At 43.2% G+C, this 24,717-nt stretch overlaps 2 protein-coding genes across 28 annotated transcripts in view; one reads left to right on the top strand and one right to left on the bottom strand.

Annotated features, from left to right (window-relative positions):
* Nucleotides 1–14,321, bottom strand: part of Fars2 (phenylalanyl-tRNA synthetase 2, mitochondrial) — a 463,399-nt gene extending 449,078 nt beyond the window's left edge. For 4 of the 23 annotated variants that reach the window (XM_087181135.1, XM_087181131.1, XM_087181139.1 and 1 more), the window contains exon 1: nt 14,227–14,307. The gene's annotated coding sequence lies outside the window, so the exon portion shown is untranslated. Of the gene's footprint in view, nt 1–14,160 lie in introns of all 23 variants that reach the window. The other 19 variants (XM_087181133.1, XM_021260710.2, XM_021260708.2 and 16 more) reach the window with 15 other exon arrangements.
* A 226-nt stretch (nt 14,322–14,547) lies between these two features.
* Nucleotides 14,548–24,717, top strand: part of Lyrm4 (LYR motif containing 4) — a 131,245-nt gene continuing 121,075 nt past the window's right edge. For 3 of the 5 annotated variants that reach the window (XM_013073268.3, XM_087181148.1, XM_004847750.4), the window contains exon 1: nt 14,548–15,137. In XM_013073268.3, the coding sequence (XP_012928722.2) occupies nt 15,052–15,137 (86 nt within the window). In that variant the 5' untranslated portion in view covers nt 14,548–15,051. The remainder of the gene's footprint in view (nt 15,138–24,717) is intronic. The other 2 variants (XM_087181149.1, XM_004847751.3) reach the window with 2 other exon arrangements.

Here is a 24,717-nt window from a genome sequence, read left to right as displayed (position 1 = left end):
TACACAACTTTCAAGGGAAATGGGTAAAAATCATTTCTGGAAGACAATGGCCAGTCCAGAGGTACAAATGAGGATCAGAGTGGGAAGAGGAGAGTGACTTTACACAGATCCTGCAGGAGATGTGTGTGGGAGCCTCTTACTTCCCTCCTTCCAGGGCAGGAGGTGCCTCAGGAGGGGCAACTTCACTGACTCCTAGGTAGAGGGCTGACGCATGCTCCTGTAGTGAGGTAGACCACGAATACACACCCAGTTGGCACCGGAAACCACTGCAAACACGAGGCAGGGCTGACGGGATGGGCAGAGGGCTTCTGGGAAAGTCCCTGTGCCCATGACCAGCAGACATTGCCACTGTCTCAAGGAGCAGGGGAGGGCTGTTTGGGACAGCACCTGCCCTGAGCCACTGGATGTCTTCCCAAGGCAGCACCTGGGCAGGTGAGAGGATAACAATAACTATCTGTAGAAGAACCTCAGTGGGACACCACCTGCCTGGCATGCGCGAGGCCCTGAGTTAAATACCCAGCATCAAAAATTAAAAAAGAAGAAACTGTAACTAACTATGACAGAGGTCAGGATGCATGTGTGAAGCTTGCTGAAGAATGAAGAAACAGTTATTAAAATGTTCAAAGAACTGCAGAGTGGTAGGAACAGAGGAAGTCAGCTGAAAAAATGAAAAAATCCTCAAAATTAAGACTTTGGAGGAAGTTAGTCAATAAAAGGTTTGACTGTAAATTCCAGACAGGCAACTGTTTCCTCACTCTAGCAGACTGTTGAGTATTAAATAAGGGGATGCAGAAAGCTACCCAACATCTAGCATATAACAAGCAGAGTGGTCCTATTCATGCAGATGGCACTGACGAGTGCTGGAACCAAGAATTCAGAGGGGGGTGAAGCAGGAACATGGCTGAGCTATCAGAGCAGAAGCATTTCAAATACCTCATTACTCAGCTTCAAAGATGAGAATCCTGCAGCATGAAACCAATCCAATTGTGAAGGGAAAAGAAATAAGAAAACCAAAGCACATGAGTAAATCATGAAATCATGGCCCTTAGTGGAATATTCCATTGACTACTGGCCAATTAGCAAGTATTTATTGAGCCCAATGCAAAGTGTAGTCACTTTAACACTGTATTTCAGCACCTAGCTACTAATAATGTTACTCAGCATATGAACGACACTGGAGCTACATCAGAGGTGAAATAAACTTTGATTGCGTGTACTTACAAAGAGGGGTGGGAGCCAAAGAGGACTTGACCAGGAGATCTTGCATAGATTGACAAGGACATGCTTTTACCATGTGGGGAAAGACAGGGGTTAGCATAAGCTCTGTTGTCGTGGGAGAGACAGGAAGTATATGGGGACCAAGGGAGAAATATCCTGGACTGATTATGACCTCACCAGGAGTTCCCAAGCTATTTTACTGTGAGAATAAGTTTTAACTTTGAAAAATTATCCAACCCTTCCACCAAAATCAAATATGTACTTTCAATATCCACTGTGTAATTCAAAGTTACCTGAAAGCATTAATGAATCACAGAAGCATTTAATCACTGCATATTTTACCATCACTATGACACCTGAATGTGTTTGACAAGTGGGAGGACATACACATTCTGGAAACAGTGTTTAATCTACAGATGACATTGGAGACACAGAGGGATTCACAAGCCCTTCTTTCTGTGACGTCTATAGCTGTGTAGCATGCAGCTTGAAAACCACAGCTGTAACCGATTGAGTTGCCAGGACAATGAACATCCTTTTAAAATTCAGACTCCTCCATCTAAAATTGCAAAACCTATAGGACAGCAAAAAAACCAAAGCAAAACAAAAAAACCCACAATAAATCAGAAGTTGAAAACGGTTAGGGGAGGGGATTTAACAAAAATAAAAACTAAAGCTGAAGTTTTATCCAATTATTGATCAAGTAGTCAATATTCTGTGAATGCATTTTGCTACAATCATATTAAGCACCTGTGTACAAATTGTATTTTTTCAAGCACAGACCCAAAGAAAATGCAGAACAACCCAACTCTTGGACAACCAAGTGCTTGAAAATGAATGTATAAAATGAATGTATACACAGAGGTAAAAATGCTTAGCCACTCTAGAAGGATGCAAATTATAGAAAATTAGAACTAAATAGATATTATGGATATCCACTAATATTATTATTAAGGCTCTTTTTAGGCTTCATACAGCAAGCAAAGATTTTAGAATCAAAAAGTCTTTGGTTCAAATTTCAAATCTGCCATGTGAACTGTGGCTCCTATTTAAATTCTCTAAGTGAAGGGGTGGAGAGAGATTCTGTTTTCATTGGATTTTTTTTTTTTGATAAAATATGGACAATGTCTACTTTATTCAATTAGTATGACATTCAAGTACAAATGTTTGTCTGGTGCCCTTGCCTGGCAATCAATTAAAAATTGTTTGGGAAGACAGGGAACTGAACATGTATTATCTTTGATCATCAAGAAAATTCCTACATGAGGCTCAAAGCCATATCATGCTAACACTGAGCATGTTTCCTTTCCGTGGGAGGCAGAAGGAGTTAACAGACAATAGCTGTCTTAACCTAAGGAAGGTAAAACCAGATGCCTCTTCCAAAACACAGGCTGCAGAGCCACAGGGAAAGAAGACCTGAAAAGTCTGCAATTTCCCACCTGAAGCGCACCAGTACTGAAAGTCTCTATGTTCCTATTAATATTCAGAAGCTTTCTTTTTAGACTCCTAAACAATATAAAATAAGACTATAATCAAACAGAAACATGCAGCCACATTTCTGTATTTGGTGCTGTGATAAATGAGGTAGAACACTTAGGGATTCACCCCAATGAATACCCTTTTGGTCACCACTCCCCCCATGCTCTGGCTGCCCATGGAGCCACAGCAGTCTGGGGATCCAAAGCAATCTGGAACTCTGGAGAATCACACCTATGGGCAGAGGATGGCAAGGATGCAGCCATTCCAGAGGCCAGCACAGTGCCACTGAGCTAAATCCCTGGCCATGGTCTTGTCATGAAAGCAAAAGTCTTCCTCATTTTGTAAGGCACAAGGGTATGCACACTAACAGTCATTACAGATCAGGGTATCAAATAAGGTGACCAGACGTTTCAGTACCCCTGAGACAGTTCAGTTTTATGCCTCTTGTCCCAACATAATTATTAAATAGTGCTCAATTTCAATCATCTCAATAGTGTCCTAACATAGGAAATGAATTTATGATCATGTGAATGTTAAGTGACTTACCTAAAATGATATGGAAAAATCTATGATACATCTGAGAATGCAACCAAATCAACAAAATCCTAGTCCAGTTTTCTCCCTTACTATCACATTCATCCAATGTTAACAATTATTTCAAAAATGCATAAATAAATCTCCCTAGACACAGTAAAACTAATATCAACAATCTAGAAGTATAGCTTAGCTATTGAAACTAAAAAATGTGTTTAAAAGTATCTCCACTATAAGTCAGTAACTTCTGTCAATAATTCATACTAACCCTCCGGAGATTACTTTTTTACAGAGAAAATACAGATTCCAAATGCAATTCTAAATAATGTGCCTAGTAACCAAACACAATAATCTGCTATAATAATCATTTTCATGCTTCGAGCATTACCCAAAAGCATAACATAACTTTATTCACTACTAGAGGCTCTTTCACTTCCAATTATAAAAATAGTGTCAATAAAGCAAGTTTTAAGGCAAAATTCTAGGAGAATAAATCATAAGAGTGTTTAAAATATGTATCACTCTTCTAAAGAAACTGAAATGATGCTTGCTAAATTAATATTCTAAGTGACTCTGCTGTTCCATTAGATTTTCCCCTGAGGCAAAGAAAATTAAGGTCTAGGAGTATAAAATCTAAACTTAAACCCTGACCAACAGGGAGCAGTGTAATCCGAACAAATGCAACAAAATCTATACTGTGGCAAAGTATCTTGTGTTACCTAAAATTACTAATGGTGATGGGGAAAGAGGATGAAAGATGCAGAAATCTAAAGATTTCAGGCTTACACTGTTTTCTTTCACTCACTCAGTCAGCAAATGTTTCCTGAGCACTTACTAGGCTTTATGCCTACAATGATGAATAAAACAGGTCCAGTCCTGCCCTCTTGCGGCACTCTGGTGGGAGAAATGAACGTTAAACCAATGTGAAGCTCAACAGAATCAAAATAGAATTGCTTGTATCAAGCTCAAACAAAATAAAATAAAATTCAGAGAGCCAGAAGTTATAAAGGAGAGGGTTTCATACGCACACGTCCAAGAATTATCACAAGACCCTGCCAGATCCATACACTTGTACAAAGACGACTCCATAAGGACGTCCGTCCAGATACTGCCTGTTCTGTCCGACCTTGCCCTGGTCCCACCCTTGTCATAAACTGCTGGAGCCAAGGATTCCTGTTTCAAAATAACTTCTGCAATTTTCATTTTGCCTTTAACTTTCTCACTCTCCTCTCCTGCAAATATATTCCTGCTTTCTATGGCACACATGTTCTGCACTGAAATGCTGGCTGCTTATTCCCAAATAAATACCATTACTCTTCATTATTTAAAGGTTGCTACCAATAGCCCATCATTATGCAGATATACAATTTTAAATTATAAAAGGTGAAAGTAAAGAATAAAATGTTATAAGAAATAATAAAATCAGGAGGCTGTAATTTAAGCTGCTGTCAGGGAACATTTCTCTGAAAAGTGACATTTAGGCTGAGTGATCATGCATTGAATGAGGTGGACTGATTATTCAAGAGTGGGGTCTTTGAGTGCAAACATCTTGAAATAAAAGTCAGCTTGATCCATGTGGGCACAGAACAAATTTCTGTAAATAAATACATGAAAATATCCCAAAGCATCATAATTAGCGAAGAAAATGGGTTCTTTTCCCCATGGTACCAGGAATTGAACACAAACTCTTCACACTGAGCTACATTCCTAGGCCTTTTTTATTTATTTGAATTTTGAGACAAGGTCTAATGAAGTCCCTAAATTGCCCAGGCTGGCCGCCTTCTTTCTATCCTCCTGCCTCAGTCTCCCAGAGTGCTGGGATTACAGGCATGCACTACCACACCTGGCAACAATCTTAAATTATGCAGGAGATGATGTCAAATAAAAACTGTTAAGTCTAAAGTGGAGAGGTTCTATTTTATTTTTTTGTTGAGCTGCAAGCAGCAGAAAAGACCCACTAATTGTAGCTGAAATCAGAATGACATGTCTTGTCCACATGAGAAATTCAGAGGTTCAGTACTCAGCCCCAGGGTTCGCTCAAGGCTCAGGGAAGCCAGGCTAGGTTGGAATCTTCTGCATGGCCTTGTCCTTTCCCTCAAGCTTTTCCCCACATGACTGCGACAGGCAGCTGAACACCAAGCAGTGGCCACACCAGTACCCCAAGCAGGAGAAGAGGTGGCATAAACAAACTCTTCTATCAGTATCCAACATTTGGGGATCAAACTGGGGATCAAACGCAGGAGGTTTCTACCGCTAAGCTACATCCCTATTCCTTTTTAATTTTTTTTATTTTGAGAAAGGGTCTCACTAAGTTGTCCTGGCAGGACTTGAACATATGATCTTCCTTCCCTGGCCTCCCAAAGTACTGAGATTATAGGCATGCAGGACCATGCCTGGCTGCATGTTTTAAAAGAAAGAAAAATCTTTCCCAGCAACCTCCCAGCCAACTCCTCTTTGTCTCATTTGGCAGATTTGTGCCTTGTGGCTACCCCTAGTTATTAGAACAAGTATCTGATAAAGAAGGAATTGAATCACCAAATTTGCCCAAGACCATAAAAATTCATTTTCAGGAACCAGACAGGGCCACTCAAACAAAACAAGGGTTGATGAGTAGCCAATTAACACTATCTGCCAAAATCATCCACTAATCTTTACAAGTGAGTTACACAGAATATATGTGATTACCTGATTCACTCAACAATTGCATTCACTGATTCTCCGCTATGTGCCAAGTGCTAGAGAAACACTAATCAAACAGAGTCAATCCTTGTTCTCATATACAGCCTGATATCAGAGAAAAATATTAATCAAATAATCTCACAAGGAAATGTGTAACTGGCAAGAGTGTCCTAGTGCCTCTCCCAAGAACCAATTCCCCCTCTGGCTGACTTGTGTACCCCAGGTCTCCATGCTCACCCCCAGCTTTCCCAGTCTACGCTCTTCCTCTAGGAGGTAGGCACATGACTCAAGCCACAATCACCACGCTGTCCCCGTGGCCACAGACACTGGCTCAGAGATGGAGGAACATGCAACTCAGTGAGGGCCAGTGAGATAAACGAAAGAACTGGGGGCACGCTGGGTGCAGAAGTACTCTCATTCTTCTGCGGCTCTGGAAACAAGCATCCCAGAATTGTTGACGACCTTCCACATCGAGAGAGGACACCAGCCTAAGGAGGAAGCTGACATTGGAGAAAACAAGGTAGAGAAAAGAAGAAAACCAGGTCTTCGCTGCTATCACTCAACGCAACCAACACTGAAGCCCATCTAGTTTCTACACTCACCTGACACGAGAGCGGCTGTAAAGAAGCCATTCTGATGGCTTAATTCCATTTCGCCTGCGACTCCTGTAACTTACAACTTCAATCTCCATTTAAGAGCTGCTCACAAAACTAATGAGTGCAAAAGAGGAAGACTGGTCAAGTTAAAAATAAGTTATCTTCCAGTAAGTATCTCTTAAACTGAGACATCAAGAATAATTAGGAGGGGAGGAAAGAGCACTCCAGGCAGCTGGATTAGCATTTGCACAGGTTCCCAGGGTAGAGGAGAAAGATGAACTACTGAACTGAAAAACTCCAAGTGAAAAAGAAGAAGGTACCCGATGGGGCTGCAGAACAGACAGAGCCCACGCTCAGGGTCTCACAGCTGTGCTAGGAAGTTTAAACTCTGTCCTAAAAGTGCTACAAGTTTTGAGGAGGAAGTACAACACAGGAGTCATGCTCTAACATGTGATGACAATAATTAACGTATGTCTAAAGAATAAATCATGGACCAGTGATCTCATGAACATTTATTTTCAAATCTCTTTCAAAAGCACAGAAAAGAACATTTAGGAAACACTGCAATTGGACACCCATGGAATCTCCTCTGTAAAATTCTTAGCATAGGGTCATCAAGATTCAGCTTGGAGCCCACATGTGGTGCCACATGCCTGTAATCCTGGCACTTAGGAGGATGAGGCAGGAGGATCGCCGAAACGTGAAGGCAAGCTTGGACTATATAGTGAGTTCAAGGCCTTCCTAAGTTGCATAGTGGGACCCTGTCTCAAAAAAAAGATTCCATTTTGCTAGTTCTTATGAACCCCATTCAAGTCCCGAAATGAATCAATCTGGGATAGTTTACTTGGAGGCTTTAAAAAGTAGGGAGGGACTTAAGGAGATTCTTTGAAGACTGGGGCTTAGCCAAGAACTATTCTGTGAACATCATCATTGCCATTTCTCACAGCACCCAGAAGCCAAAGGTGCAAATGGGACCATAATGGTTAGAGTCAAAATGCTCAGATGCAAGAACATGCTTTCGAAGTTCTCAGAGACCTGAAATGCACCAGCATGTCTGTGACAGTTTGGAACTGGAGTGTGCCTCAAAGGGCCCTGGGCCCCTCACTTACTTAGAGCTACTGAGAGTGGAACCCTCTTGAAAGGCAGGGCCTGGTAGGTGGCGTTAGTCATTGGAGAGACTCCCATCTTTTCAAGTTCCAGTCATGAAGTGAATGACTATGCTCTACCACACACACCTTCCCTGGTGTGCTCCACAAGCCCAAAGCAATGGATCGGGGCCAGACAGGAAGTGAAACTCCAGAGTTATGAGCCAAAATAAACCTTTCCTCTTTGCAACTATATCATTGTAGATCTTTTGTTACAGTAACAGAAAACTGACTAATACAATGTCCTTATATCAAAAATGTCAATCTGCCTGCTATGCTTTCCTCTATTTCATGACTTCACCATTTCACTCTCCTCTGGACTCCAGAATTCCAGGAATTTTTATGAAGATAATCCTCCCAATACTCTTATCAGCATTAAGTGAAGCTAATTCTGTTTCACTGTCTGCCAATATTACTGTAATCATTTCACACAACCAGGCTCTTATTACCCTTGAATGTTATTAGTTAATGCAAGCTCACAATTATACTTAAAGATTCCAAGTCTGCCAAACTGAATTGCTTCCACTGTGCTCAGCAAATAAATTTTTAGATTAAAAAGTTATAAAATATTAAATCATATAAAAGTACTCACTGTAATGGCAAAGACATCATAAGTTCTATGGACAGCTTCTACTGTTAATAGTCTCCAGTATCCATCTTTTCTTTCTTTCTTTCTTACTTTCTTTGTTCCTGAACACAGGGTCTCACTATGTAGTCCAGGCTGGCCTTGAACTATGTAGTTCAGGCTGGCCTCAAACTCACAGCAATCCTGCCTCAGCCTCCAGAGTGCTGGTATTACAAACCTGCACCACTATGCCTGGCTAGTCTCCTAAGTATAGTTTCAAAGATGTATCTACTTCCAAGAAATCAATTAATGTCAGAGAGCTAAGTATTGCATATCTTAAAATACTGACCTGGTATTTCTACAGTGATTAGTAAAATCTAAACAAAGAGTCAATACTGTAAACCCTGAGTGTTTTCTATAAACAGCCAACTTATCTGAAGGAACAAGAGATGGCACCCTCCTCCCCATTTGTATTAGTCACCTTTTCATTGCTGGGACAAATCCCTGATATCACTACTTAAAAGAGAAAAGGTCTATTTTGTCTGTTTTCAGATGTTTCAGTTCATGGTCGGTCGCTGGCTCCAAGGCAGAGTGTTATGGTGGAAAGACATGGCAGAGGAAAGTGGCTCACCTCGTGACATCCAGGAACCCAAGCAAAAGGGAAAGAGCCAGACAGGAAGGGGCAGGAGACAGGATCCCTAACCATTCAAAGCCCTGCCCCTGGCCCTGCCTCACCCAATTAGGCCCCCTCTCTGAACATCCCTGCACTGGGGACCAAGCCCTCAACACAGGAGTCTTTAGGGAACACCAAAGAAGTGACCAACTCCAAACTGATCTTTACAAACAATAAAGTGGTAGCGAAGTGCACAGCAGAGCTCCCGAAAAATAAACTCTACATACAAAGAATTTCATATTATCACAGTTAGTTTCATTCACAAATCATTCTAAAATACTGGATTATATAGAAAGTAATCCAATAGTTATCACCCATAGGAGTAAGAAAAGGATGAGAGTGAACTGTAACAGAATAAACACAGTGCAAAGAGTCCTCATGTTGGTGGAGGTTTGTGGTAGGAAATGATGGTTTCTTTCCTTAAAAGGAAAAAAATTACTCTTCAAAAAAAAGATTCCTCCGGAAGTGACATGGCGTAATTTCCCCAAATCAATGGTCAATTTCACTTTTGTTTCCCACAAGTAAGGGAGCTCAATCAATGGAGCTAGAACACCTAGCTGTGACACATCATGGCTTTCTCAATTACTGAAAACAGAATAGATTTTCTTGAATCTATTTGAACAGTTTCTACAGAAATATGAGTCTCAGAAATCCCAAGAGGAAATGTTTCTCACACACATAAATAGACCACCTAAAAAAGGCTTTTCAAAGAGAGGTTAATAGAAGAAAATTTAAATTCATCTTAAAAGACTAAAAAGCAAGTATAAAAATCAACATGAGAGTGTCTGCATATTTATACACACCAGTGAGTTTTACAAATAAGTGAGAAGCCAACTAAATTAAAATTCAAATGTGACTAAAATTTACCCACGTTATCCAAGAAAAGTTAATGTATCTCAAATCCTGAAGCTGGCACTAAAGACCATCTGCAAAATAGTGTGGCGACACAGTGAAGCACATTGCATCTCGGGCCATAGCCACCCCTGGCGTCGCCTAGCTCTCTGACGGGGGCAAAATGACCTAACCTCTCACAGCCCCTTTGCTTAAGCAGAAGGACCAGCTCACCTATCAGGTCATAGAAGGATGAAGTGAGATGGCACGAGTGCTGTGCTCTGTGCGCCTGGACGGCTAAACTCGTACCTCTCCCCAGGTCACCTTCACATGCTCTTCTACTTTCCAGCCCTAGACAGAGCCCTGCCTGGCTGTTCTCCAAGCCATGACTATTTGCTCCCTAACCCTCACTCAGGGCCACTCTTCTTCCCTATCCAAGGGAAAGGATAAACCTTCCTCCTGAAGCAGCCCTTTCACCGTCACCCCACATAGCCAAACCCTGTAACTGTTCACACACCAACACTATGTCCTCCTAAAGCCCTTAAGACACTGAGATCAACATTTCTCAACCCTAGCATACACACTCACCAGGGAGTTTAAAGCATACTTGCTGACTTGGTCTGAAGTGTGACCTGGGCATCAGGGATGGACACGAGCTCTCCCTGCACTGAGCCCTGCGTCCCTGGACCAGCCCTTCTCTGTAGCACTCTGTACTTCCCATCCCATACTGTAATTATGAACAAATGCATGTGAACTACAAAGTCCTGGAAAACAGGATCTGTGCTTGCTTTAGAGCCCTAAGTTACCCCAAGAATTGTGACTTGAAGTACCAGGCCTCTCAGCCACATGTTGAATGCACAGATAAAGAAATAAAATTTTAGTGTTCTGGAGTACAAAATTTGAAATCATGGTCTAAAACAAAAGCCTATCGACACCTGGTAAACTAACCTCCATTTCAACAGCTCATCTGTAAGGTCTACTTGACTTAGAACTCAGCCATACACAGGGGAGGAGATAACTTATTCCAAACAGAAAGGAAGCATCGCTAAAAGAAGCTGGTACTTACTTACCACTTCATAGTCTGATAGATGGTCCCTCCCTCCCTACCTCCCACCACTCTAAACCACTCCGAGCTGTCTACACAGACTGCTATACATGCTTCTATTCCTTAAATACACACTGCAATCTCTACCTTACCCCACTCATCTGGATCTTACTACTCATTCTGGAATTATCTTCTATGATGGAAAGTCTTCCCTGAGGTCAAAGTCTTAGGTGAATATCCCTCTCTGTGCTCCTCTAGCTGCGGGAGACCACCCTGTTGATTATGCCCAAAGCAGGCTGTAAGCAGTGCAGGCTGAAAAGAGTTAATCCCACAATTGGCTTGTTTTAAAAAGTGAGTCCAACAGAAGCCCATGTGACTCATAGGAGCACTGTGGTGGAACAAGGATATGAGGTAACACAACAGCCGAGGTCAGAGTAACTCTTACCCAAATTCCATTCCCAGATATGAAAGCTTCTTAACTGAAAAGACAAGGTTAATTGCTCCCAACACAAGAATGCTTTGCCTCTTCTTTTACAAGCCTTGCCTGCATCAGCAACTTATCCCTAGCAACCACACGTGGTCCCCTCACCCCAACTTAATGAATGATTGTGTAACCAATAAATATCAGCAGTTCTGGCTGTTCAGGGTTTTTGTTTGCCCAAGCATTGACCATCCCAGTTCTCTCTCTATCTCTGTCTCTCTCTCTCTCTCTCATTCTGTCTCTGAGTCTTCCTTCTAGCTTTGCATCATAGCATTGAGCAGAAGATTGAGATCCTCTGCAGGGGTATCCAATACCTAGCATTTGATAAAACTGTTAATCACAGCACCTATCAAAAATAAAGTATGGAGCCAGGGATTTAGCTCAGTGGTTTCGCCGTCTGCTGCACAAGTGCAAGGACCCGAGTTCAACCTCCAGTACCAAAAAATTAAAAAATTTAAAAAAATAAAGTATGGCTTTATGTACTCCCCTATAGGTTTTTTGAGAGGGAGGGGACTCATCACTGTAGCCAGTATCATTTTATATACTGTGTGGCACATAGGAAAAGGAATGAATGAAGAAAAGAGATTCAATTTGTTCATCATAGAAATCATTTAGTTGATGCTATGGTCTCTTCCATCTTCATTTTCTATTTGAATAAAGGGTCAATAAAAACAAATGAAATGTATAATCAAGGTTTAGATCCACCCAGCCTTGGTAGTACATGCCTTTAATCCCAGCCCTCCAGGAGGCTGAGGCAACAGAATAGAAAGTTCAAGCCTAGCATAGGCAACTTAGCAACTTAGCGGAACTCTGTCTCAAAGCAAAATAAAACCAAAAGGAAGGGGTATGTAGCTCAGTGTGAACCCCTGAGTTCAAATCCCAGTATTGAAGAAAAAAAGGATTTAGATTCACATTCTACATAATGAATTCCTTCTGCTACAAAAGATTTCCCTGACATATTACTTTGATATTTAAGCTTAAGGAGAGTACATTGTTACACTGCTTATTACGGTAAGAGAAATTTCTTTTAAAAAGTATTAAGTGCTTATTCACATCCCTACTTTTAATACAAAGTAATACATGCTGGGCCGGGGATTTAGCTCAGTGGTTCCGCCTGCCTCGCAAGCGCAAGGACCCGAGTTCGATCTCCAGTACCAAAAAAAACAAAACAAAACAAAGTAATACATGCTTTTAAATAGGTAAAGAACTATAGACAGTTGAGCTACAGGTAAGTGAGTAAGAAAACTTTTACATTTTAAGACCTAAATCCCAGTAGCTAGAGACACTTAATTTATCACTATTACTTAAGAAAAACCTTGATGCGGCATAGAATGCATACTAAAAAACATAATAGCAAATAATTTAAACTTTGCATGTTTATTTAGAAAGTTTTATTTGATTACAATAAAGTTATTAAGATACACAACATAGACTAATGATTAAATATCTTAATTAGGCATAAACAATTGCATATAGTAATTACACCAATTTTACTTTCAAAATGTAAACTAAAGCCAAGAAAAGAAAGAAAAGTTACCCCTACTGTTTTTGTTTTGGTTTTTGAGCCAGGATCTCACTATATTAAGTTCAGGCTGGCCTTGAATTCACTATGTAGCCCAAAATGGCCTCGAACTCCCTGAGATCATGCCATGCAGCACCACACCCAGCTCCAACTGTTTTTAAACAAGGCAAAATCATTTTCATTTTTTTTTGTTTCTCACTTTGATAGTTTTCTCTCCCTTAACTTGCACTAACATTGTAGTTTTCCCACGTCACATGTGATTTTATAGTGTATCATATTAAGAAAAAAAGAGCTCTGGAACTTACTCCATAGCAATGTGCAATTCAATTCCCTTAATCATGGATCTTTTAAAAAATCCAAAAGGAAAACTCAAAATATTAAAAGCCCTTCCAAGAGGGCCAGGGATTTAGCTCAGTGGTTCCGCCGCCTGCCTCGAAAGCGCAAGGACCCGAGTTCAATCCCCGGTACCAAAAAAAAAAAAAAAAAAAAAGCCCTTCCAAGAAACCTGAAGCAATGACCTGTACAACCAGCAACAATGTCAGACGTCCTGATACCCTGTTTTTAAATATATATATATATATATTTTTTTTTTGAGAGTCACAGATGTAGGAGATCTTAAAGATAGGCAACAGGGAAAAGGCCTAAAAGGATTTTTATGAAAGCATTTTCTCTTCGATACCTTTGTCTTAATGCCATTGCATGTTGACTAGTAAGTACATTTGGATGCAAAGATATGGGGTTATAAGTACACTAAAGCATGGTGAGGTCAGAGAAGTGTTTCCCAACCTTAAAGTTCTCATGATAGCCAGTTGCTTCAACATAGAGGAAATGCGGTTTCAAAACCAATATACTGAGAGATGAGAATACATGTTAAGGCAAACTTGGTTTTGACGCATAAAGTTACTCCTCGCTGTGTTTTGGGGCAGAAAGCTGTGGCTCTTCCCAACGTCGCTTATATAGATTCCAAAAGTAACAAGACATGCTTTTAAAACACAGTAACCAGAACCTGCTGAGGCTTCCCTGAGCCCACTCCCACCCTCAAAGTCCAGAATGGGGAACTTTTCCACTACTTTCATACGCCGATTCAGAAAAGTTAAAGTCTTCCGAGAAAAGGCATAGGAGAGCTTCTCTTCGGTTTGAAAGGATCCCAAGGTCCCTAAAGCCCTAAACATCCCCTCAGTTAATCACGACGTCTACAGCCCAGCCCAGGCTTCTGCCTTTTTTGCGCACTTACTAGACTACAAAACTCTGGAGACTCTTGACTCAGAGGTAAAATCTCAAAAGCCTCAAGAAATAACGCGGAAATGGGAAAAATTCACAGCCAAGTGCAAACTTGCTACCACACCAATAATGTACGTCACACCCTCACATTGCAGCAAGGCCACCACTCACCCGCCAGTCTCCCGAGAAACCTAGACTCAGGATTTTCAAAATCAAAAGTGCAACAAGCTTGCTCACTTAAAGGAAAGGAACTCAATCTCCCACTTCAGCAGGACCCGTACCTGCTGGGCGCTGCCATTTTGACAGCCAGCAGGACCCGCCGCGGAGATCCCTCCGCCGGTCGCCCTGAGCAAAGCCTGAGCGCCAGGAGGCCACTGTCTGTCACCTCACTGCCCGGGGCGCCGTATTCCCTAGCATAGAGAATGTTCTCAAAACCAAAACCCGCTTACGCGGCTCTGCCAAAGTAATTGTCCTCCACATTGCGCGCAGCCTCTCTCTCAGGCAATGCCAAGGGCAGCCAAAGCCGTCGGGGGCGGGGAGTCGGGGGCGGGGCGCCGGGAGCAGCGCGCTCGGTAACCCGGGCAACGCGGGCCCCGACCAGTGCAACCTGGAGCCTCACCTCTGACCTTAGGGTCTCCGCCACGCCCCTGGGCGGTCCTCCTGGCCGCCGGGTGACCCTGCTGCTCACCTTCGGAGCTCCCGCCTCCTTCACCCCTACCCACTCTCCAGGAGCGTGGCTCCGGGGCGGAGGCGGCCCCAGGCCTCGAGCCCCTCGGCGCAACCCAGCCGGCCGTCCCTGTGGGGAGCGGGGCACCTTCCCGCGCGCCGCCCCTCAGTGGCCCGCGGTCCCCGGCGCCGCCTCCCCAGGAGCGGGAGGCCGAGCGCCTTCCGAGGCGGCGCGCACCAGCGCGAGGGCTGCCCGCCAGCGAGGCTGAGCCGCCGCGTGTTATTTCATTCGTGATTTTTGCAGAGGCTGAAATTTGGGTTGCGTCAGACTCGGAATCTCCGCGAAGAGGACCTTTTTGGGTTGTTTTTCTGGCTTGTTTTATTTTGTTTCCCAAAATGGCAGCCTCCAGCCGCGCACAAGTGCTAGATCTGTACCGGGCGATGCTGAGAGAGAGCAAGCGTTTCAGCTCCTACAACTACAGGTGACCGGGCGGGCGGCGGGGGGCCGGCTGGGAGGGCGGGGCCGCGGACGGCCCGGGATGTCCCCGAGGCGGGGAGCCGCTGGCCCGCGCCGGTGGGCTGGGGACAGTGACTCCGGGCCCCAAAGCGTGCCGTGCACACCGTTGTGGCCCTCTGACTCCTGAGGGGTAGGAGCCGGAGTCCTGCCCTTCGGATTACTGAGGAAGCGGTTGGACTCTTGGGCCGCGTTCCACCCACGTGGATACTTGGGTCATGCTGTGGGAGCATTGATCAGCGTCGTTGCTGCGGCGGGGGGGGGGGGGGGAGTGAAAGCTGCAGATGTTTAAGATAGGACCCCCGGTGTGTTTCATAGACAACTTCCTTGACAATTGCAAGAGTTTGGAGTGGTAGTGGCCAGTCGGTAGCCCAGACCACAAAGCTGCGCATGCTCTACCGCGCCCTTTCTTCCCCAGGTATTTTAATTAACCATTTTGATTGCAAAACTCCATTCCACTTTGGGGACGGGGTCCCAGGTGCATACACAAGTAGTGGTGAAGGAGAAAGGGTTTCACAAGTTTCCTGGAGCTGAATTTCACTTATCCTGAGGCACAAGACAGGGAGCCTGCCATAGGACCTAAACAGGAGAATGAGTCTAAGCGGGTTTTTTTAATAACCTTTTTAACTGACAACAAAGTAAAAAAATTTTTGTAATGAAGAACTACATGAGGTTTTGACACATGTACTGGTGTAACTCCTTCGTGAAGTAAACTTGCACTTTAAATACAGCCCACTTTTTCCTTGGGCACCCCGTTGCGTTTATTCCTGCTTTGTATATGCCTTGTCTCTAGGCAGCCTCTGCTTTCTCATACTTTCTGCTTCCATATAACTTCTGACCCATCATTTCTACATGTATCTTATGGATTTTATATATGCATTTTTCAGATTTGGTGTCTATACTAACTACCTGAATGCTTTGAGTTTGAGCCGTAATCCCAAAAGGAAGAACTTGGTGGAGCAGCTCATCTCTTAACACCAGGCTTCACCCTAGGTGACTGTTGAGGCCATGGATGGTTATCCCAGACCCAGCGCCTACCCCTGGAAACACAGCTGGTTAGACACGCTGCTCTCCCCTAGCTGTGTGATCTGGCAGGCCCTGTGCTGACCCAGTATGACCTCAGGGGACTGGAACATGAAGCCTGTCCATCCTGGGTTCAATCTCCAATTCTAAAGACAAAACGCCCCCCCAACCCCCAAAACAACCCAGCTGTAAAAAATGACAGGCAGGGTGCACGTGTGAGGCGTGCTGCAGAATGGAGCAGAGCAGACGGTCTGTGCTGAGAAAATACAGTGACAGCCAAAAATTTTTAGAGACCCTCCCAGAAAATGTACCCACCCTACAAATTTTACAACAGCACCTAGGGCATACCAGTGACAACATATAGGCAGATGGTTAAAAGAAGCATTTCATGGGAAAGCAAGATTTTACTTAATGACTGGCTTTGGAAGAATAAGGGTATAAACACTAGGCATATCCGTAAAATTTTAGCAATAACTAACACCTAATAACAAGTTCAAATTATTGAGGAAGCACACAAAATGTTCAAGTAAAAAAGAAAAGGAAGCCAATGTATTCACCAGTCTGGAGGATATTTTGTCACTTTTAATTCAGTCAGAATAAACAGGCCACAGATCAGCAGGCAATTCGCACACTGTAGACACAGTGACAAAGAGAGGGTACAGGTGAGAGCAGTGTGGGAAGGACCAGTCACTGCCCTCAGAGTGTAACCTTGGATAAGTCACTTGACCTCTGAAAGCCTCTGAGAGTTTTCCTGTCTGCAAAATGGGACCATTGCACTTAGACAATCTCCAGGGCCCCTTTCATTTGTAAAGTTTCTTTGAGAAGTAATTCATAAGCCAGTAAGGCAGAGTTTTTTCAAGTAAATAAATCAACAGGAGTAAACTGCATAAAATATTTTTCAAGGTTGTACTTAGTAGTTTCAGGGTAAGTAACAATAAGGTAACTTAGATTTAGAAAATAATTGGTCAGGCCAGGTATAGTGGCACACCCCTGTAATCCTAGCACTGAGGGAGACTGAGACAGGAGGATTGCAAGTTCAAGGCCCACCTGGGCACCTTAGCAATACTTTGTCTCAAAATAAAAACTGTGAAGGACAGAGGGCTGTACCTCAGTGGTAGAGTGCCCTGGGTTGGATCCCCAGTATCACAAAAAAGTAACTGGTTGGGTAACTGAGTATGTACCTTCAAGCTAAATCTGTTATCCAGATAACCTGCTCCTTCTATGGCCTTTTACTGTGTCAAAAGGCTGTGTCCTTTGGATTTCAAGAATAGACCCTTCCCTGCTCTCCAGTCACAGCAGTTATTTGAACTGATGGCAAATCAATAATAGCCACATCCATCGATGACTTCTGTGTCCCACTATTCTTTGATGTTCATTTCATTGATTAACATTTAGTCTTGACAACAACCCTCTGAGGTAGGTTCTACTCTTAAAACCTAGTAAGGAACCCAAGGCATACAGATTACTGAAGCCATCACACTCAGCTAGTGTTGGATAAGCCATAAAAAGCAGACAAAAGCAAACTGAAACTGTGAAAATTGTGAGGCCTAAAGTAATCACAGCAATGACATAATTTGCAGTTCTCCTCTCAGCCTTAAACATCTGTGCTACACTTACTAGCACAGAGCCTCTCTGCCCTGCTCCATTCTCCAGTGCGCCTCATGTGCACCCTGCCTGTCCTTAGTTACAGCTTGGGGGTGGGGTGGCAGTTTTGTCTTTAGTCCTGGGGATTGAACCCAGGGCCTTGCACTGAGCTATATCCTCAGCTCTTTTGCATGTTTTTTTTTGTTTTGAGACAGAGTCTTACTAAGTTTCCCAAGCTGGCCTCAACCTTCCACTTGTGCCTCACCTCCTGAGTAGCTGGAATGACAGGCATGTGCCACGGGACTCGGCCATTTACAGTTTCTTAACTCATTTATACCAAAGGTTGCAGTTTTTTTGAATTTTTGCATGAAATTCATTTATGTTACCTAGAAAATTCAAGGAACAAGAATTTGAAGGAAAAAAAATTAAAGCTCTTCTGTTGTGGACATTCCAGAAATGGAAGAGTAGGCACTGAAGGCAAATGGGCCTCCAGGCCTTTACAAGTACTGTTCAGTCTGGCTTGCCCTTTACCACCCTCGTCCACATCTCCTCCTCGTTAAGATTCAGCTCAACTCTGGCCTCTCAACAAAGTTGTTCTCATTCTCTTCCTTCCGCTGCCCTCAACCCTGTCCATTTCCCACCCAGACAGGCCCAGTTCATAGGGTTCTCATAACTCAGTACTTCCAGCAGACTTCTGCAGCCTCCTTTATCCATGGCTGTGCCCCACCCTAGAGGCAGAAGCGTGATGGCATTGGGCCCAGCAAGGCACCGCCATCCATGGCTTCACAGAGCCCTGTGGGACACAGGTGGACAGAATTCTGCATGGCGTGGAAGTGGTGTGACCAGAGCAGGCCCGGCATGTAGTCAAGACGTCCTCTCCGAAGGCTCCATTGGCTCCAAGATGTGGGCTGCCTCATGTGCACAGGTGCCAGTGACAGTGGCTGCTGGAGAGTTGGCTGTGGTTCTGGGGGTGACAGATGAGACTCGGGTTGGAAAAGGCCACGCTGAGGAGCTGAGGCTCTATTCTCAGGTAACAGGCAGCCACAAATGAGCTTTAAGCTGTGAGGTGGGTGGTCAGATGTGTGTTTTGGAAGAGGTTACTCGAAGATTTCTGAAGGAGCACAAGGAAGGTCGCCAAAGGGAGTCAAGGATAGCCGTGCTGAGGAGAAACTAGGACCCTAACAGACAGCAGTTGTGGAAAACAGACATGTTTGGTAAGCTAGTACAGGGAAGAATTTTTGGAACTCTCGGGATAGGATGCAGTACAGGAAAGCAGAGTCTAGAAGGCTACCCAGGTTGAGCCAAGGCACAGAGGCAGTAGATAAATACGGAAGCTGCGTCGTTAACTGGCATAGAAAAAACAGCTAGTGGTCTCGTGGAGTGAAGGTTCTTGCTCGCGTTTAGGGCGTGGTGGGAATGAATGGCACTGGGACACGCAGCAGAAGTGGCTGGTCCAGGCCAGGAGGCGCAGAGGAGCTGCAGTGCTGGAGTACTGAGCACCCTGTGGCCGGCTGACCCCACGCAGGTCCGCTCCACGCTCTGCCCTGCAGTTTCTCACCTGTGAAAGGGGAATGGTAATTCACGGCCTCTTCCGCCCTGTGGACCTCTGGTTGTCAAGAACGCTAACGTGGACGGCGTCACCGCTCGTGTAGCGTTAACACCACCTCTTCACTTTCTCAAGCAAGGCAGCTACAGCAAAGGCCTTAAGGCCACGTGTTCTTCCCCCGTGAAACAAATGGACAGATGAGTTTGTTCCCCGTATTTCCTGAAAAGCCAGTGTGCGTGTGTATGCATGTGTACGTATTTGTATGTGTGTATATAACTACACCAGGGCCTGAGAGGAAACACAGTACAAACACAAGATGGTCCTGCTATTCTAAGACTGGGCATAAGGATAGCACAAGAAACTCCACAGAAAACAGACAGATTGAAACAGTGCCCGAACCCTGGAGATTTCAGGACCGAGGGGATTTCAAGAGACATTCTTCTTAATGAGATTTTGGTTACCTTTTCGAAAAATGTTTCTAAATAACATTGGAGCGATTATGTCAGTCTTCTAGGCCTACCTTCCATTTCAATTTTTTTTTTTTTTTTTTTTTTTTTGGTACCGGGGATCAAACTGGGCACCTTGCACTTGTGAGGCAGGCGCCGGAACCCCTGAGCTAAATCCCCGGCCCCCACCAGTTTTAATTCCACATATAGCGTCTCATTTAGAAACTTGAAATCCTTACACATATCCTTCATTTCAATAATTGTAATTTCATCCTTTTCCCTGGAAACTCTGATCTGTTCTCAGTGTAAAACCTGTTAACTTCATTAGTTGCCGAGGTGTGGGCAACTCCATCCTCCCGTCCTGTTTCTCGTTTTAGCCCTTGACTTGAGTTAGACCTGCCCAGATACCCGTGCGACAGCCATTGGTGAGTTAGAGAGCATCACCTGGTGCATTTTGCATGCTTTTGATAGGCTGAAGCAGGAAGATCTTGAGTTTTCCAGCCTAGCCTTAGCAAGGACATAGCTCACAATATTTTTTTTAAAAAATTGAAAGGGCTCATCAACTGATGAGTGGATAAAGATGTATTTTTATACAATGGAGTACTACTCTGCCATAAACGAAGATGAGCTTCAGACATTTATAGCTAAATGGATGGACCTTGAGACCATACTCTTAAGTGAAATAAATCAGACACACATGTTTAAAAACTGCATCGTTTCTCTGGTGTGAGAAACCAAAAGTGGAAATAAGGACTGAGATGTGTAATGGAGTTGGGAAATGGGAAGAAAGTGTTCAAATGGGAAGAGGAACAGGGAGGAGGGAGGGAGAGAGGAAGGAGGGGACAAGAAAAAAGTGAAATAGAGGGAAAAAATGGAAACAAAGCTTTGTACATGGGGGAATGGGATAAAATAAAATAAAATTTATATTTTAAAAATCGAAAGGGCTCTGGATGCAGTTTAAGCAGAAGTCCTGGTTTCTCTCCATACTGTAAAAAAAGGTAAAGAAATAATGCTTTTAATGCATGTACATACTACAAAAATACGAAAGTATATTGCTGGAAAAAACAATTCTATTTAAAGCAGCCAAATAGTTTTGCTCATTATAGAATAGTGAAGAAGTCACATCTTGAAAGCTGCATTAACCCCTATTGCAAGATATCTAAGAACACAGTAAAGAAAGAGAAAAAAGCGAAAACGACCGCTTTGTGTAATTTCCTAAGTTCTTTCTAAATTAAGTCCTAACATTTTTTTCTGAATTTACGCTGTGGGCTCACATGTAGCCCATGGCACTGTGTTAGAAAGAGCCATTGTACCTGACCCCTTTTACCATGCCCTGCAGGCAACTAGAGGCAATTCATCTGTGCCTAAGATAGTTCCTTAAACTGTTGAAACGTTGATTATTCGTTATCATTAAATATGCTTGAAGTTCCTGGCTGGGCTTGTGGCCCACATCTGTAATCCCAGGAGGCTGAGGCCTGGGGATATCAAACTCAAGGAAAACTTGGGCAAATTACTGAGACTGTGTCAAAGTGTAAAAAAATAAAAGGACGAGGCATGCAGCGTAGTGGTAAAGCACTTACCTAGCACCCAAGAGTCTGTGGGTTCAATCCCCAGTAGTACCCACCCCAAAATATGTGCGTGTGTGTGTGTGTGTGTGTGTGTGTGTGTGTGCAACTGGAATTTCTAAAAACTTTTACGGTTGCTAAGTTCTGCCATGTTAAATAATAATGATTCTGAAAAATACAAAAAAATGTGCAGTTAACTTAGAGAAGAAAACATGTTAAGATATTCAAATTAGGAAAATTATATTCAGCAGCCTAAGTTTGGGGGTGAAAATAACATTTATTTTTACTCTACGTGATAGAGGGAAGTATTTAAAGATTATTAGGTCTGTGTGTCATTGCTGATTTTTTTTTTTTTTTACTTTAGCTTACAAGAGTTTCCAAATTGTACTTATTCTTTACCTTGACCCTTAAAACAGCTTTAAAACTTATAAACATATATATAATAAAATACAATAATTTTTGTGATTAAAAATAATAAATAAGGAAATCAAAACAGAAAATTAAGGTAAAGGATATAAGAAAGAATAAAAAGTAAAGTTAGGCAAAAAAAATTGAATTATAAGTAAATAGAATGTTCTTAACCTGAAGTATCTTTAAATTATTCTGCATTGCAGTAGGATAACACTATTTTTTATGCAAAGTGTAATTATACAACATTCTTTTTGAAAATGGCTGCAGTGAGCATAATAAAAAAATCAACTGCGTCTTAATGATTTGCACCTGAAGCATATGCAGACTTTTCTGTGGATAAAAGGTGTTTTGTGACATATTTCTTCTCTGTGACCTCTTTCCTGACACTGAATTGCATTTCATCAGGTAATAGTTTTTTTTACATTTGTCTTAGCATTTATTTCCTCATTTAAATGCTACCTTGTTAGTTTAATAAAATTCTAACCTTTAGAAGCCAAATTAACAAAACAAGGTGGGCCGGGGATTTAGCTCAGTGGTTGCAGCACCTGCCTTGTAAGTGCAAGGTCCCGAGTTTGATCCCCAGTACCAAAAAAAAACACCAAATGAACAAAACAAGGTAAGTTGCTTGAATCAAGACATAGTTTCTAGATGTAGCAAGGTTTAGCTAGTTAAGACGAGTCCTCCTGGCTTCACTTGGATCAGTGACAGGCATGCCTGGAATAGGCTCCTCTCAGCTAACCCAGTTCTCCTTTTAGGAGGGAGATCAAAAGTTGCCAAGGTTATGCCATAGTAATGTATGGCAGTGACATCTTAATCATCTGTATGGCTTTATAGGTACTCATTACTAGAACTCTGACAATGTAATTATTCTTCTAACTCATATTTTGAGGTGAAGCAAAAACAGCTCACAGAAATGGTCTTTTATGACGAGAGAAATGAAAGCTACGATGACTTGATTCCAGAATTCCCCCTTATGTTCCTTTCCCCCTCTTTTTCCTGTGATGTGGTTTCCACATAGATTGATTGTGTCCCTTGAAGGTTAATTGCTGGATGCCTGGTCCCAGTGAGGCAGGGTTGAGGAGCTGAACCTTGAAGAGTTGCAGCCAGCCTACTGTGACCCAGTTCCGAGGGACATCCTGGAAAGTGTTTAATGCTGGTTCAGATTTTAGGCCAACTACTTTTTGTTTTGTGACTGTGGTATAAATCATTTACTCTCTGTGCATGTCATCTATAAACTGAGAATACTAGAATTGTAAAACTTTTTAGCAGAATACGTGCTATTCTAGTTGGTGCCCCAAAATCACTTCTATAGATTCCGCATCGGAAGATTCAGCCAACTAGGAATGGAATTCTTTGAGGAAAAGCTACATTGCTGCTGCTGAGTACTGTTTAATTAGACCTCCAGTGGTCACATGTGTATTGAACAGTGTAGACATTTTCTTGTCATTTTTTCCTAAATAATACATTCTAACTAGTAACTACATAGAGTTACACCGTTAGGTATCATAAATAATGTAGAGATCAAAGTATATGGGAAGCTCATCACCGGTGTATATCAGTTCTAGGGTGTTCTCTGTAAGGGACTTAAGTGTGCGTGCACTCTGGTGTCCTGGGGCATGTCCTGAATCAAACCCCTGAAGACACAAAGACTGACTGTAGAAGCAGATTAGTTACCAGTCATCCCTTACAGTGATAGTCTGACTCCCAAGTCTTTCAAGTTCATCATAGCTAGCAGCCCTTTAACTTTCTGTTGAACCACAGTTGGTAGCGGATGTTTATTAGTAGTCCGAAGTACTTGAACTGGCTGAAGAGATAGAATCGGAGGAAGAAAAGTCATTCCAAATGCAACATCAGGTGTCTTAGGAGGAGGGATCCATCTTGTACAAGAGCCCTGCTGGCCTCTGGACTTGCACAAATGCTGAAATAGTAAGTGCATTTTCACTGGCAGCGTGAGGCTATAGCCCCGAACTTACAACCCTAAATGAAGAAAAGCCCCCTGTGGGTGCATATCCAGACTCCAGCGTACCCGGATCAGACAGCCTTCTGTGGGGGTGCTGCTCATGGGCGCTGGGTGCAGAGTTCCACCTGCTACAGTCAGTGGAGCACTTGTCTTAGACCCTTGTGCTTTCCTGTGCCTGAAGCCTTTCTTTTCTCTGAGGCTGTGACATCCCAGAAGCTGTAACCACACTCCCCAGGTTTCTGTTCCTGTCCATCGCTCCTTTCTCTCTTCCTACTCTCCCTGTAACTTTAGTCACTGCATGACTTCAGTTGCCACTCCAGTGTGGACACCCAGGCCTGTTCCAGCCCCATCCCTCATCCATAGCACCAGTTCCGCCCAGGAGGCCCCAGAGATGCAGAGGCACCCACACCTGTCCAGGCCTCCACGGCTAAGCTGGGGACTGGGCACTGACCATCCCTTCTCCCCAACCCCTTCCCATCCTCCTCATCCTCCCTACCTCAGCCCAAGCCATGGCAGCTTCTCCCTAGATGGCTGCATCCATACCCTACCACCCAGGCGATTTCTGTGGTAGGAAATTCAATCATTTCTCCAAAGCAGAGGCCTCGTAAGGAGCAGAACAGAGATTCAAACTCAAACCTGAGACTTTGACTCCAGAAGCTCCTCTCTCTCACAGCCCCTGTAATCCTTGTTCAGCTGTCCCACTGTTTCTGCGTGGCTTTTGGAATAAAATTATAGCTTCACATTATAACTTTGTTGTGCCCTCTTTCGGCCTATCAGTTCTACCAAAACAAACTCCTTGCATTTTCCTAATGGTGGCTTGTGGCTTTTCTTTTTGACTTCGTGTGTTCGTGTGATCACAGTTTGATCTCTGTGTCTGGCACGAGCTTGTTTCTTCCTACAGTAAATTTCTGCTTGTCCTTCAGAATTCAGTTCAAACGCCATCTCTGGGTAGGCTTTCTGTAAATTCAACCCCCTCTGCTTTGCTATTTAAAATTGTTTAAAAGAAGGAAGAA

The sequence above is a fragment of the Heterocephalus glaber genome, unplaced genomic scaffold, assembly GCF_053883595.1.
Source record: "Heterocephalus glaber isolate CG9 unplaced genomic scaffold, H.glaber_assembly_v1.0 deba00001472, whole genome shotgun sequence".
Lineage (NCBI taxonomy): Eukaryota > Metazoa > Chordata > Mammalia > Rodentia > Bathyergidae > Heterocephalus > Heterocephalus glaber.
This window is presented reverse-complemented; position numbering and strand designations above follow the sequence as displayed.